Source organism: Cyrtonyx montezumae, unplaced genomic scaffold, assembly GCF_038088225.1.
Source record: "Cyrtonyx montezumae isolate F1298 unplaced genomic scaffold, pur_monq_1.0 scaffold_3, whole genome shotgun sequence".
NCBI classification, from domain to species: Eukaryota; Metazoa; Chordata; class Aves; order Galliformes; family Odontophoridae; genus Cyrtonyx; species Cyrtonyx montezumae.
Window position 1 is genome coordinate 41,363,997 of NW_027072034.1, and position 14,735 is coordinate 41,378,731.

Genomic DNA, 14,735 nt, shown 5'->3' on the forward strand with positions numbered 1-14,735 from the left:
GGGGTGGTACGGGAGCTTCCCAACCCATCACTTTCCTGGCAAGCTGTAAGCGCAGGCTCACCCGGAGACTGCTTCACAGCAGCGGGAGATAGTGACTGGGAGAGCAGAAGTGGATGTGACTGCTGGAAGCAAGCGGTGAGTGCAGCGCTGAGTGAAAGGTGGCTATTGAAATGGGTGCACGTGCATGCTAATTAATTTCAGTAACTCTCTGGGATTTTTGTCTTTAGAGGTGAGCTGTGTGTTCATTTTGATGCCTGACTGAGAAGCCCAGGTGACCTAGCTATTATTCACAAAGTGTTTCATTTTATAGCTCCTGTTACTGCATTTTTGTTCAGCTGCAAGCAGCTGTTTTCAGTAGTAATACAAACAAGAAAATAGCAACACCGTGGCAGAAAAAAACACCAGAGGTTTAAAAAAAAATCGTAAGGATGGCAACTGAAATGTAGCTTTTTTGAATAAACTAACAAAATAAATCAGTTCTTCTTTCAGCTGTTTTTAACGTGAATGTGATTTCCTTGTTGGCATTCTGTAAAGTATTGCCTTTTGTCTCTGCAGTGGTTGCCATTTCTGTAATATGATGGCTCTGGTTATACTGTTGGGGTATTCTAGTGTCTGAATTCGGTGTGTAACTACAGAAAATATTAACTGGTTTGCTCAAGGGAGCAGAAGTCATTTTAAATGCATGCAGGCAATCCACTATGTGCTAGAGCAGACATGCAATAGATAAAGGAAGTAAGAAAACAGCCATAAAAACATGATTTTTTTTTATCAGTGATATTTGATGTGCTGCAAGATGGAGGAGGGGCTGTTATTTTCTGAGCTAATGAAAGAAAAACATCTCTCCCTCTACCCTTTCCCACAATATTCTTCCCTGCTGCATAAAGAATCCTGTGCTGCATGAAAATTCATTTTGATCACATTTGATTTTTATTTTTTATTTCCTGTGGACCTCTGCATTGTGCTGTTATCCCTGACTGACTGGCCTACATTTTACTCATCAATATCGTGTCTTTGCTTACAGGCTGCAGAATTACCATAGATCTGTTAAATTTAGATCTCATTTTCGTGGGGAGAGACGTAATGCTTTTAGAAAGAACATGAAATAAAAATCCATTGTTGTGTATGATGCCATGCAGGCAGCACATGAACGAAATTCTGGTAGGATGGACAGAGTGCTGAGCAGGACCCGTTATGATATTTCTGTGATAAAGACAGGTGATTAAATAGGGGTTGTTAAGCTAGAGTGGCATTTTATTTTATCACGTTGGGTACAACAGCTAAGCAGTATCTGGTGTGACTGAACAGATAGCTACCATCAGACGCAGATAACGTTAACAGGCATTGTAAAAAGGAATTGGAAAACCAGGGCACATCGTGATAAGTGGGTTGTAGTGTAACAGTGATGTGCTGTGGGGTGAACTTTGTGCAGTGTCTTGCTGGTTTTTACCTTGTTGTCTTCTGCTGTGTATCAGGGCATCTTTTTTCTTTTTGAGAAAGAACAAGAGATCAGCATTCATTATTCTTTTCATCTTAAGGCATGCTTTAGTTTTAAGACCTTCTGCATGGCTATTGTTTCTGGGATGCTAGTTGCCATCATCTATCTCCTCAGACCAGGGCAGTGAAGAGCACTCCTTCCTTGCAGTGACTTTTGTGTTGTGCCTCTCTCAGAAGTGGTTGTTGTGGTACAGTCATCATCATGGCCACTGAACTACATATTTTCTAGAGGATCCTCTGTTCTGTGAATTTGTTAAAAATTTCTATGTCACTTCATATTCCAAGCTCTGATTTGTTGTCTCAGGAGTTTTTTTCATATCCTCTGTGTAGTATATATTGTGTACCCTACAGTAGAGTCTTGATAGCAGACACAGTGCTTGTCAGAAAAATGGACCACGAGTACGAAATTCCCTTGTATTGGACATTCAGACTGTGGTGCTGTAGTGTCACTGTCTCCATTGTTACAGCAAAATCAGTTTAAGGGTGTCAGAGCCTTATTGGCTACGGCTGAACCTCTGAAAGAAAAGGTGCGTGGGACTCAGATGAGGATTTAGGTCTCTAATCTAAGTAGATATGTGTGTGAAAGTGAAGTGCTTATGCAGGTATAATCCATAGAAATCTTGAGCTTGATTGAGTTGGAGAAACACAGGTGTCTGGAAAGACCTGAGTTGGCCTAGCGTGTCCCACTTGGTATGAAGCTGCCAGCTCTTAGGGGGGCACGTGTCTTTCAGTGATTAAAACTTATGAAACCTTTGGGTAACTAAATTGGTCTCCTACCAATGGACAGTTTGCTTATAGAGGCTACTTTAGTGTGAGTTGAATCTCTTAGATGGCATTGACTGTATCAGCATGGAGTGAAAGGTGATATTAAGCATCTGGCTCCCAGGTAGACCCTTAACTTTTTCTTGTGCATCCTGTTCTAACTTCGTAGCGCCTTGTTGAGGGCTCATGCAGAACTGTCCTGGGTAGGAGAAACTACTTTTTATTTGCAGGCTATTGCACAAGTGCTTTCGGATCCCACTGTGCAAAGTGCTATGCAAATACACAATGAAAGCATAGTTTCAGCACATAAAGTTCACAGCTGAAAAAGCGGCATAACGGCAAAGACTCTGCCCATGAAGGGGCTTTGGCATGAGCAAAGACTGTTTCACAATTGCTGTAAGCCACATAATTATCTGTTTTGAGCCAGGTCAGTTCCTTGATCCAATTTTCTGCGGGGCTGTAAAATTTCTACTGTTAATACAATGAAGAGAGCAGGAAGATGGAATTGGAGTAGGCTGAGACTGCCTCTATGCAAAATGTCTGCATTTAGATCAGCTCGAAGGGGTTGCAAAACTGTGGCACTGAGTATGAGGGAGTTGTCAGAATGAGGAGGATTTTTGCACAGGTAGGAAGGCCTTTTTTCTAGGGTAGCTCGTGGAGTTTAAGAAGGAATTTAAGCTGAATCAGAAACAGCCTCTCCATTTGCTTTCTTTGCCAGTTAAGGTACTGGAGTACGTTTTGTTGCTTACATAACCGTTCTTAATCTTTTATAGTTACTCTTTTGCATGTAGTTGAGGTCTTTAACAAACAAAATGTTAGCTGATCAATTTTTGCCAAGGTTAGTTAGTCTGGGATTTTCAAGTTGGACCACCTTGTGGCACTATTTGGCTTGACCTCAGGCATTCTCAAGAAACTGTAAAGATAGCTGAAACTCAGGTGTCTAAGTTGAATTGACCGGATTGATTCTCATTCACTGAGATACCGTGTTCAATCAGATCACTCCGCGTTTACGTCCTGATTTAGTCAAACGGTGAGTTTGGGGTTTTTTCATGGCAACCAAAAATGTTATCCATCTGATACGTATCTGTACTTAATGATTCATTTTGGTAATTGCTCATTGACTTCACCGGCATGCTCGTGTTAGCACGTGCATGTGTATCTTGTACATTGTTGTTGTATTATTACTGGAGGTGTCGGGATTGAGGAGGAGGCTTGGTTGGTTTCCCTGAGAATTTCCATGGCTTTTCAGCATACTTTCCTGTACTTAATTACCTTGGGCACTTGTGTGCCTTAAATACCCAAAGCAGGTACGGTAGGAGAGGTGTGTGTTAGCCCTCTGTGCTAGATTCACTCTTACTGAATACCACTGAGTATCGTCAGCATAAATCTGTTGATCACACTTCCTTTACAGTTCAGGGTAAGTGCACAGTGTGAGAAGCCTGGCTATCAAACCTAGAACATCAAGCCTGCCAAGGCCGAGGAACACGGCAATAGTCATCCCATCTTCGTTGTGTTGGAAGGGCTCTGGCACTTGGATGCTGTGTCACGTGTCACGGGGACTGGGAAGCTTTGGGTTTAGATACCTTAACGTTTTTTACTATGAACATTTTGTTATCTAGAACAAAGACTGTAATTAAGTCAGTAGTCATGTTCTCACTGCACCTCTTGCTTGCGATGTTTGCTTGTAGATGAGGTTGTTTCAGTGGTATGTTATCCCTAAGTAATTCTGTAGGCCTCATTTCTGAAGTGGCTGTTTTTTGGGCATACCATTACATGAAGCACAGTCGGATTCTGAGTAGCTCAGTGGACTTCTTTCTATTGATGATAATCTAACACCTTTGCAGGTTCTTGGCACTGTGTTCTCCTGGGGCTTGAAGCTTGCTTTCTTTTCCTCCTATCTGAACAGTAAGCTCAAATCTTTCCAAAGTAAGGTGATAAGCATGTTTTGCATGAAGATCCACCCACACTGAATGCACGCTGGCCTCAGTGTCGTAACATAGCTGACTTTTCCAAAACCCATTTTCTGTGGCACTGCATAACGTTTGATTAATTTTCTGGAACACTTATGAAAGCATGGGAAAGTATGGGATCACTTCATTTTATCTCCACGTTTGCAAGCATAGTGTCTCTAAATACATCTGTGCTGTGACTCCTTATTTCCTTGCTCTTCATTTTTGTAAGGTGACAGGACTACCAAGGCACTCATTGCTTGTGAGCCAGGGTTAACAGTAAACAAATTTTGCTACTTGCTTTGGGTACGTAAACGTGTCAGATCAGTGGTGTGCTTCTGTTTGCTCCCACCAGCACACCCACTTCTGATGTGCATGTTAAACTCAATATGTACTTAGCAGACTGGCTGGGGTAGTGCATGTCATTTGTCTTTGCAACATTTTGTGCCGTGCCCTTGATTTTTATGTGCACCTAAGTGCAGCTATCATACTGTGTAATAATATGGCTTATGTATGTGAAGATGAATAGGGAGGCATGATTATTTTTTGGCACAGGTTACCTAGAAGAAAATTATGCTGTGCGTAGGTTATCAAGACAAGGAAGAATGCTGATTTAAACACAGTGCTTCATACTTAAGGCCTGAAGACTTCATTTGGTAAATATTTCCATTTAAATTAGGGAAACCATTTACAGGCTTACATTGAACTCCCTAAGGAAAACCAGCTGACTCCAGAGATGCCACATAACCAAATCTGAATAGCAGTGGCCAGGCTTGGGCCTCGGTCCTTCTGGCTTTAAAACATTTTATTTAACAACACTATCCTTAGTCTGACATTAAAATGAGAGTCAATAAATACTGTCTTTATAAAATAGGATTGACTCAGAATTTGTCAGACAACTTGAAGTTTTCTGAACTAGCTGCACTTAGTTAAGAGCAGTATGAGGAGATCTAACTTGAAACAACATTCACCTCTTAATTTGTGTTAAATCAAAAATGCACATGCTGAAACTGAATTTAAAAAATTAACATCGCATGAGAGAGACTGTTTGGGAATTAAATTGAGAACAAGCCATCTCTCTTAGAAGGACCATGCTATTTTATTACTGACACATAAAAATCCATGTGAATTATGATTTTCAAAATTCCCATACATCAGACAGCTTAGTGGAAACATCCATTTTTTTTTTATTTTCAGAACTGTTTTCCATAATGGCTAAAACATCACAGACACAAGGACTAAGAAGAATAATTTTGAATGCAATTTGATCATACAGAAGTGAAAAATAGAACTTAATTTGTAGTATTTCTAAAAAAAAAAAACCCTTTTCTTTTTAGGTTTATTTTTTGAATTTTATTAAAATAGTTACACAGTGTTTAATTCTCTTTTCCTTCTTTTAAATTCATGACCCTAACCTATTACTTATTTGCTATTCTCTAGTTTCAGATGTCATTTTCATATATCCTGAAGTTAAGCACCTACATACTTACTTTCAAAACTGGTACAGTAAGCTCAGTAACTTGTTTATATTGAAAATTGTAGTCAACCTTCCTTTACAAATAGGCTGGGAAAGATGACTCTTCCACATTCCCCTCAAAGGACAGCTTGGGCAGTGCACATCTGAAAGATGAACACATCAAAATGCAGAGTCCAGAGCTGTCGGTAGCACAAGTGACATCAGTAATTCTCTGAAGCTTTTTGCTTTTCCTAAGCAGCTTCTTTTCTAATCTCTGTGTCTCTTCAGCCTCCTTTAGCAGGGAGCAAACCTGTCTCCTTTCAGGGCTCCAGAGGTACTTTGTTTTTTTCTCTCTTGTCTTTCTTTCTCAGTCTATCTCTATTTGTCAGAGACAAATGAAATACATTTCTTGTGGCTGAACACAAGCCTGGAGCTACGAAAGCCTATTTCCTGGCTACACAGGGAGTACACAATTGGAATAAAATAAAAAATATTTCTGTGTAGAATAAAACCTTTTTCGCCACCATTTGTCATTTCTGCTGACATTTATCTTGTTTGCGCTTTTACTTTATTTTTCTCCAGTTTTGCACATCTAAAAAATTCAACCTTGAAAGTTCATAATTAAAATTCACAGTATTTGGTTCTTATTTAAAGTGTCACTAAAGTATTAATTTTGCAGGCAGAGAAGAAGCACATGTTCTACACTTCACTGGTGACTCTGAAACAGAATTACATTTTAGAATTACATTTAGAACAGGAATGGAAGAATAACATTTGCACGTTTGGCCATGCCACATACATTAGTGCTTCAGCTTTGCCCTGCATGTACACTGCAGTGCCCCAGGTTAACTCAAGGTTGTGTCGCATCCTGTGAAGCTACATACTCTAATTTAGCATGACATTATGCTTTGACTCATCATGTTAGATTAAGTACACAGAGAATGTTTTTTGTGCTGTATACTTACTCTGAATTGCGGGAGTTGGTATTAAATGTTTGATGTGATCTCAGCATTCAAGCTTTCAGGCTTCCTAGGTCATCTGTGGCCTCGCAGAAATTAAACAGCAGCATGCTAATGATGTTTTCTTCTCCCTAGGCAAGCTGGTATCAGGGCCCTAAGAGAAAACCCACGGGAAAAAAGGGATCAGCTGGACCAGAATATAGGCCACAAGTGGAAGGCATCTGTCAGACCTCTGCATGCAAGGGAGCCAACAGTTTTGTCTCACGAAAGCCGTGGGAGATCTGGGACATTACCTAGTGATTACAGATACTCTCAGGAAAACGTGAATGAGAAGAGCAAGGACTGCAGTTTGCCTCATCTCACATGTTCTGAGCCACAGACCTTGAACGAGACCTACTCTCGCCTGTCCCAGGGCACCAGAGAGGAAAATCACAGAACAGAGCCAGGGCTGCTCAGTAAGAAACGTGGACCTGCTCCTCAGAGGCCTCCACCACCTAAGAGAGATAAATACAGGCGACCAGATAATTCTGCACATTCGCTTGGTGCCTCTTCTGAATCCTTGCTGGCAGCAGCTGGCCGCCCCTTTCCGTCCTCTTCCCCTGCCGAAGTGTTTACGAGTCACTCGTCTCTCTGTCAGAGTCCTGCAGTTTTCGGTGGAAAACTAAAGAGTGATAATCCACGGGAACTTCAGCAAGCATCATCCACAGAGAATGTTTGTCAGCACTTAGAAGAGAAAAAGTACCTTAAGTCCGAATCCTTGTTAACTTCCAGCAAGTATCGGTACCTTCAGAAACCTGACATGGAGACATCAAGGTCCCCTTCTCCTCAGTTTGCACCACAGAAGCTCACTGATAAACCCCCTGTGTCTGTACAGGATGACAACCCAACCAGGTACTAGCCTGAATTCCTTTATTTTAACGCCCTTATGCCCACTTTGGCTTTATTAATGGTTGGCTGTTTCGTGTCTTTGCTAAAAGCACATCCTTTGGGTTCATTAAGCGTAAAACTTTCCAGTATATCCTAAAAAGACCTAAGACTTCTGTGAAATTCCACTAAAATCCTTCAGCTGCTCTGTGGTTTTAGTTGGCTGATGCTTAATAATGAGGGTTGCTGCTCAGGAGTTCAAGCTGGTAGATAGTAGAAAACAGAAGGTTAGATTCAAATGGATTTTCCAATGTACATCTGGGTAGAATCAGAACGTTTGCTTACCGTTGTTATTTCCTCTGTCTCAGGCACAGTATGAATACGAATCAGTGAAGGGACAAAGCAGATATGGGATGGGAAGCTGTAATCCTTTCTGAGAACATGTGGTTTGAAAGCTCGCGCAGTAAGGTGTACTGCCAAATTACGACTATTTTCATGTTCCTGTTACAATGAAATCTGGCTTTCCAAGTAGTCTGTTGAGGGGACTGCAGTGCTATTCATTTAGAAGTGGGCTGAAGGTTCTGCAAGAGAGTATCAGTATAGAGAAACTCAGGATTAGACAAGCCAGCTGAAGTGAATTGATTTCTGTGATTGTCGTACGCTGCTCAAATCATAAAAGGTTATTCTCCTGCCAGATAATGAACTTGTCCATGGAGCTTGAGAATATTAGTTTTCATAAATCTTTCAGCACTGTAATTCACAGTTAAGGAATGAAAGTAAAAATCCAAGCTATCCGAATACTGAAATTGTTTCTCTGTGCAAAAGCAGTCAGAGTTGCTTTTCTTTAACTGTAGTGCAAATGATTGAATAGACTCAGTCATCCTGTTTTCTAATGCCTTGTGACATGGAAAGCATAAAGCTTTTTTTTTTTTTCTTTCTTTCCTGGATATTTTCAGTAGCAGAAAGTGACTTAATTCGGCTTTTAACAAATCTCTTAAAGCCAACATCAGTTCTCATCCTGTTTTTGCCTGGGTAAGAAAGCTGGAGGCCCTGAGTTGAAGTGAGTTTGGAGGCTGAGAGGGGCCAGGGATGTTGGATGAGAATTTGACTTCATTTGCTTTGTAGATGTTAAGCATGCCTTAACAATTTTCCTCTTTGAAAAGGAGATCATAATGAAATTTCACCCTGCAGTGTTTTTAAGATGAAGAGAGAATACAGTATCCTAGGAAAAGTGCAGGATGTTGTGTGATCTCTAGCACCTGTCTGCCAAGGGAGATGACAGTAGTGACTTCAGTAAGGTACTGTTTTAGGAGTAGACACAAAGGATGCAAAAAAAAAAAGCTAATTGTTTGTGGCCTTCCTTTTCACTGAGCTTTAATGCTGAAATACACACTGAGATGTGCCCATATCTGAATGATATTTGGAAAGTAGTTTTGAAAGCACTTAACCCAACATATCTTTCATTAACATTTTAAGATCTTAGAATCTGTGCTCAATTCCTAATTACATTACTTAATAAAACAGGTGTGGATGGCAAAAATGGAAAGACATTTAGGCCATACCTTGAACCTTCTGTACGATGTTTATTTCACATGAGTAAAGTGTCAAGTAGATTTATGTTAATACAAGATTAATTAGTTTTGACTTCTATTAGTTATTTTCGTGTGAGCTCCCAGACATGCTCATTTGCATGCTGTAGGCAGTCAGCATTTGATGGCACCAGCGTGTTACTGTTCTTTCAGGAAGGTATCCTGTTTATCAACAAGGCAAACTGAGCCAGCATGCAGGTTTTCCTGCAGCGTTTTCGGCAGACAACGCAGTGTGGGGAAGTACTGGCTGTGTGTAGACCCCAGTTGTTTTCAGGGAAGAAAGTTTGGCAATAATAAAGATGAAAAGAGTGCACTGATTGATTTCCAGTAAACATACACTCAGAGCAGTGGCTGTGCTTATGGGTGGAATAAAGCTTCCCAGTAGCCACAACCAGAGCTGCTGTAAATTTTTCACAACAGCTTCCCACAAATGCAAAATTGTAAGAAATGGCAGGGATGCTGGTTGCAGAAACACCCTGTATTTCACTGTCTTTGCTCTGACTGAAATCAGTTGATCTGATGATGTGTTAAAAATCTGGTAGATCTTACGCTCGACTGAGAGGAAAGTACCTAGAGTCCCAAAAGAGATGCTGATCATTTTAGGTAAAGAATTGCCATCAACTAATCTGTTTTCTTCCAACTGTCCCTCCCACACTTAGGCACAGATCTTATAATTCCCTCAAATTCAAAAATGCATTCCTCTCGGAGTCTTGGTGGATCTGAAAACTGTAGGCTTTATTTAAAAAAAATAAATAAATTGAAAGGCAGGGAGGTGGCTTAGCATGGTTCAGCCACGAACATTTTGACCAGATTGCATGAGCAGAGCAATGATACTTACAGGGAGCTCAGACTGAAAAGCAGAGATGAGAGCAAGCTCTTGAAACTAACAGTCATCCTGAATGCAAAAATCCTGATCTGATGGCAGTGGAGGAGCTTTTGGCTATATCAGAACATTAATAGTGAATGATGGCCTGTGCCTGCATTGCCATCACTGCTGTGCCACACTGGCTTATCCAAGCTTGCAGAAAGCCTGTGAGTATTGTTTAGTGTTCAACATGGGGTAGAAAACCTGCCCCAAATGCTGGATCAGCGTGCAAAAGCATGCATCCAAAGATCCAAAGCACTTGAGGAAAATGTCTGCTGGGAGGCTATTAGGAAGCAAACACGCTTTTAAAATACAAGATGCTTCTTCTGGAGAAGACAAATAGATTTTTCTGTTCTTTGCAAAAGAAAAGTACGGCATGGAAAAGTATAAGTGTATATTTAAGAGAAGTGACACACCCATGTTTAGAGGAAGCAAGCTGTAGTATGTGTTGATCACTTATATGGAAGGCAGCAAGCAAGCAAGCCAGATGAAACTAGATATTTTAGCTAGTAGGCAATGTTCCTTTACTTGCTGTAGAACTTCCAAACCCACATTATGACAATAATTTTAAACTTTCTGCAAACTCAAAACCACCAAACTAAACTTGAGTTTCTTACATGGCTTGCATACAGTACAAATGTTTTAGTAATGCTATTTAACATGTTATTGTCCAATTTAAAATCTTAGCCACCTCTTTAGGAAGCTTTCCTTTCTTGAATGTCCAAGGTGGCCCTTTGTACTACACAGTGCCCAGTTTGGGCTATAAGCTTCCTTTGAAAGGAATATGCAGAGCTGCGTGTTACCCTTTCATGTGGCTGATTTTTGTCCTTTAGGTAAAAAACTAGGATTCAACAGTGGGATCTAATTACTAAACTTCTATATCTCTTATGAAGTCTTACAAATACAGATTTTTTTTTTAATCGTGTAGTTATGTTTTGAATGACTTCTGGGTTTCCATTTGTGACTATTGCAGCTCAGCAGAGGCCTGGTGTGCAGGATGCTCCCATCTGGTCTGTTGTCTTCTCCCTTGGACGAGCTAGGAATTACTGTGAGAGCAACAGAAACTACCCAGGCAGCTAAATAACCCATCAGGCCAAAAGCTGAGGCTGCTGTTGAGTCTGCAAGCCAATGAGTTTGAGCTCAGGGTGTGTTGTCATCTGAATGTGTGGCAGCAAAGGGTTGTTCAACAGCACCATTTGAAACTAGGGCCTGAGGCTGGACCCTTGTGTTCACGGAATTGAACAGAAGTCCTGTTCAGTGAGTATCGTGCCAAGCTGATAGTAGAATTTCTTACATATGAACTGATGCTATTAAGAATGTATAGGCAGAAAGGAGAACACACAAATATAGGGTTTGGGATGTGGTACAAGTAGTGTTCCATGACTTAGATCTTTCATCTGCCTAACATTATATTTGGGCTTCCCCTGATTTGTAGACAAGAACTAAGATACGAGGTTCTTAAGTTTCTCATTAATTTTCCTCATTTTCTAGAATTGAAAGAGTTATAGACAACAATACTACAGTGAAAATGGTTCCCATCAAGATAGTTCATTCAGAGAGCAGTGCAGAAAAGGAGAGTCGGCAAAGTCTTGTGAGTACAATGGAGCCACCTGCTTTACCCAGTGGTTTGGAAAAGGACCAAATTAAAACACTCAGCACTTCAGAGCAATCCTATTCACGATTCTGTGCTTACACCAGGCAAGGTGTAGAGACAGAGCCAGAAACTAAAACCAAACCAGCTGACCCTCCACCTGCTGAAGAACCTGGGAACAACTTGAAGGACAGCAGTGCTGCGTTGCCGGCAGTCAGCTATGTAAAGGCCAAAGAGAAGACCTTGGAAGACTGGAAATCGGAGGAACTAGCCAGAGAGATTGTGGGGAGAGATAAATCTCTAGCAGACATTTTAGATCCTAATGTGAAAATAAAAACAGCGATGGATCTGATGGTTGGAATATTCCCTAAAGATGAACACCTCCTAGAAGAAGCTCAGCAGCGGAGGAAGCTCCTTCCAAAAGTTCCTTCTCCAAAAATTGCAGAAGAAAAGTGAGTATCAACTTTCTGTAAGCCAGTAGTTCCTTGCAAGCTGCCCTCCAAGGTGCATGAATATTCCTGGAGGGATGAAGATCTCCCTGTTTAACCTTGTGGCTTTCATAAGAGTTTACCATTAGAATACTAATCAACACTTGGCTGAAAGCTATTTGTGTGACAATTTAAGGAATAATTTATTTCCTCCCTGTCATAGTAGTTAGATATTTTACTATGGTCATCCAGTTTAGTAACTTAATAGAAAAGGATCAGTATTTTAGTAGCTATTATGTGATGAAAATTTACAAAGACAAAATAAAGATGTAAAATTCCATAGAAAGATGTTTATGTTCTATGGGTCTTTTGTTTTCCTGAACTAAGTAATCAAATTATGTTGTAGCTTTATTGAAAAGTTCACGTGTAGTTCCACAACCAAAAAAGATTCAACTGTAATAGCTGTCCTACTTTTGGCAGCTTGAAAGGATACCTGTCTGACACTGAAGTCTCTGCACTATTTTTTAAATTAGAACTTTACATTTCATGACACCAAGTTGGCAGGGAGAGTCGATCTGCCTGGGGGTCCTGGAAGGACCTACAGAAGGATCTGGACAGGCTGGATAGCTGGGCAGATGCCAGTGGGATGAAGTTCAGCAATACCAAGTGCCAAGTCCTGCACTTTGGCCACAACAACCCCAGGCAGCACTACAGGCTTGGAGCAGAGTGGCTGAAAGACCGTGTAGAGGAAACAGATCTGGGGGCATTGGTCGATGCACAGCTGAACATGAGCCAGCACTGTGCCTGGGTGGCCAAGAAGGCCAATGGTATCCTGGCTTGTATCAGAAATAGTGTCACCAGCAGAGCAGGAAAGTGACTGTCCCTTGTTACCCACCCCTGGTAAGGCTGCACCTCGAGTACTATGCTCAGTTCTGGGCCCTCACTACAAGAAAGACATTGAGACTCTGGAGCGTGTTCAGAGAAGGGCAGCAAAGCTGTGTGGGTCTGGAGCACAAGTCTTATGAGGAGTGACTGAGGGAACTGGGATTGTGCTGTCTGGAGAAGAGAGGGCTTTGGGCAGGCCTTATTGCCCTATAAAACAACCTGAAGGGAGGCTGTGGTGAGGTGGGGGTTGGCCTCTTCTCCCATGTAACTAGTGGTAGGACCAGAGAGAATGGCCTCAAGTTGTGCAAGGGGAGATTCAAGTTGGATGTTAGGAAATACTTCTTTCCTGAAGGAGTGCTCAGGCACTGGAACAGGCTGCCCCGGGAAGTGGTGGAGTCACCGACCCTGGAGGCATTCAATAAATGTTTAGATGTTGTACTGAGGGATGTGGTTTAGTGGGAACTGTTGGTGATAGGTGGATCATTGGACTGGATGATCGTGGAGGTCTTTTCCAACCTTGGTGATTGTGATTTTATGAATTCTATTTGACACGTCTTAGTTTCATGTCCCTCATTGTTAACGGTGAAAGCTCTTCTTTGTGATTTCAGTTTTCTTTTCTAGTAGGTGCGTGTTGAATTCACACAAATTTTATTCACAGACAGTATTTATTTATCCTGTTTTCATACATAATTGCTTTCTGTTTGAATCTTCTGCTTGTTTGTGCTTAAGAATATTGTCCTTTCTTTTCAGTGATTAGGATGTCAAGGCACTTAATGAGAGTTTTGACTTTTTACCAGGAAAGAAGAGCAGAACGCGCCCTCTGCCATCTCCCTGACAACCAATTCTACTTACTACAGCACATCTGCACCAAAGGCTGAACTGCTGATTAAAATGAAGGACATGCAAGAGCAGCAGCAACAGCAGCAGAGTGAAGATGATTCTGAAGATGAGCTGGATCATGATTTGTCAGAAAAGAAGGTAAAAGACCATTTCTAAATGGTTTATGTGATGCTCTTAAAGTCACATGCACTTCATTAAGCAGGAATTTGATACCTAAAGATCTCTAAATAGAAGATCTTTCAGTTGTACAGAGACACTTGAAAAATCAGTCTGTTTTTACAGGGAACTGGAAAGGCAGGGGAGGTAGATAGGGAGGAGAGTAAGTGTCCGACTGTGAATTTAGGAAGTTCATGTTAGGTGCTTGATGCCCATTTTTGAAGGGCCCGTGGGGAGAACTTCAGTGGGCTTTATTTTAAATTACTGTTTGTCATTAGAGATGTTAGTCATTTCTCTTGCTTGCTGTGCACAAAGAAACATGAATGCTCCTGAATCCCGCTGTAATTAGTGGTGATTTTAGTCGCACTACATTTTTGAAATTTAGGTCAGGGATTTCAGTGTCTCATGAGAGGGAAGGTGTCTCCTTCCTCCTCCTGTCCCCTGCTCTTTTTCTCCTTTGTTTTTATGAGCAGCAAACAGCTTGGCCCTCTGTTTCTCCTACCTGACCAAACAGAAGCAGCAGTGGTGAGAGAGAGCTGATCAGGTTGGCGGATACCGTGGAAGTCACTCATCACAAGGGAAGGAGTCTTCTCGACTCTTGCTCATCCCCACCCTCACTCCCATCCTTGGGTGTTTGTGCTCTAAGGTCCACATAGTATGCTAGGTCTGAAAATAGCAATATACTGGCATTTCAGTGGTTTGAGAAAGTGCTGCTCTAACTTAAAGTCATCGCCCTCATCTCATTTGTGATTTGGCACAAAATATTTAATGTACTTCTCAGAACAGATAAGCTGGAACAAATGGTTGGTTTGTTCAATTAAAGTGATGTATTTTAACTCTGTTTGCCTGAGCCGATAGTGCAGTGGAGATCAATTTTTTTCATTAAAGTCACCCTTC

The 14,735-nt window shown here is 41.2% G+C and overlaps 1 protein-coding gene across 2 annotated transcripts in view; it reads left to right on the forward strand.

Moving 5' to 3' along the window:
* Positions 1-14,735, forward strand: part of SHROOM2 (shroom family member 2) — a 116,336-nt gene that overhangs the window by 93,485 nt on the left and 8,116 nt on the right. For both annotated transcript variants that reach the window (XM_065741356.1, XM_065741355.1), the window contains 3 exons: positions 6,756-7,511; positions 11,430-11,981; positions 13,640-13,820. In XM_065741356.1, coding sequence (XP_065597428.1) covers positions 6,756-7,511; positions 11,430-11,981; positions 13,640-13,820 — 1,489 coding nt within the window. The remainder of the gene's footprint in view (positions 1-6,755; positions 7,512-11,429; positions 11,982-13,639; positions 13,821-14,735) is intronic.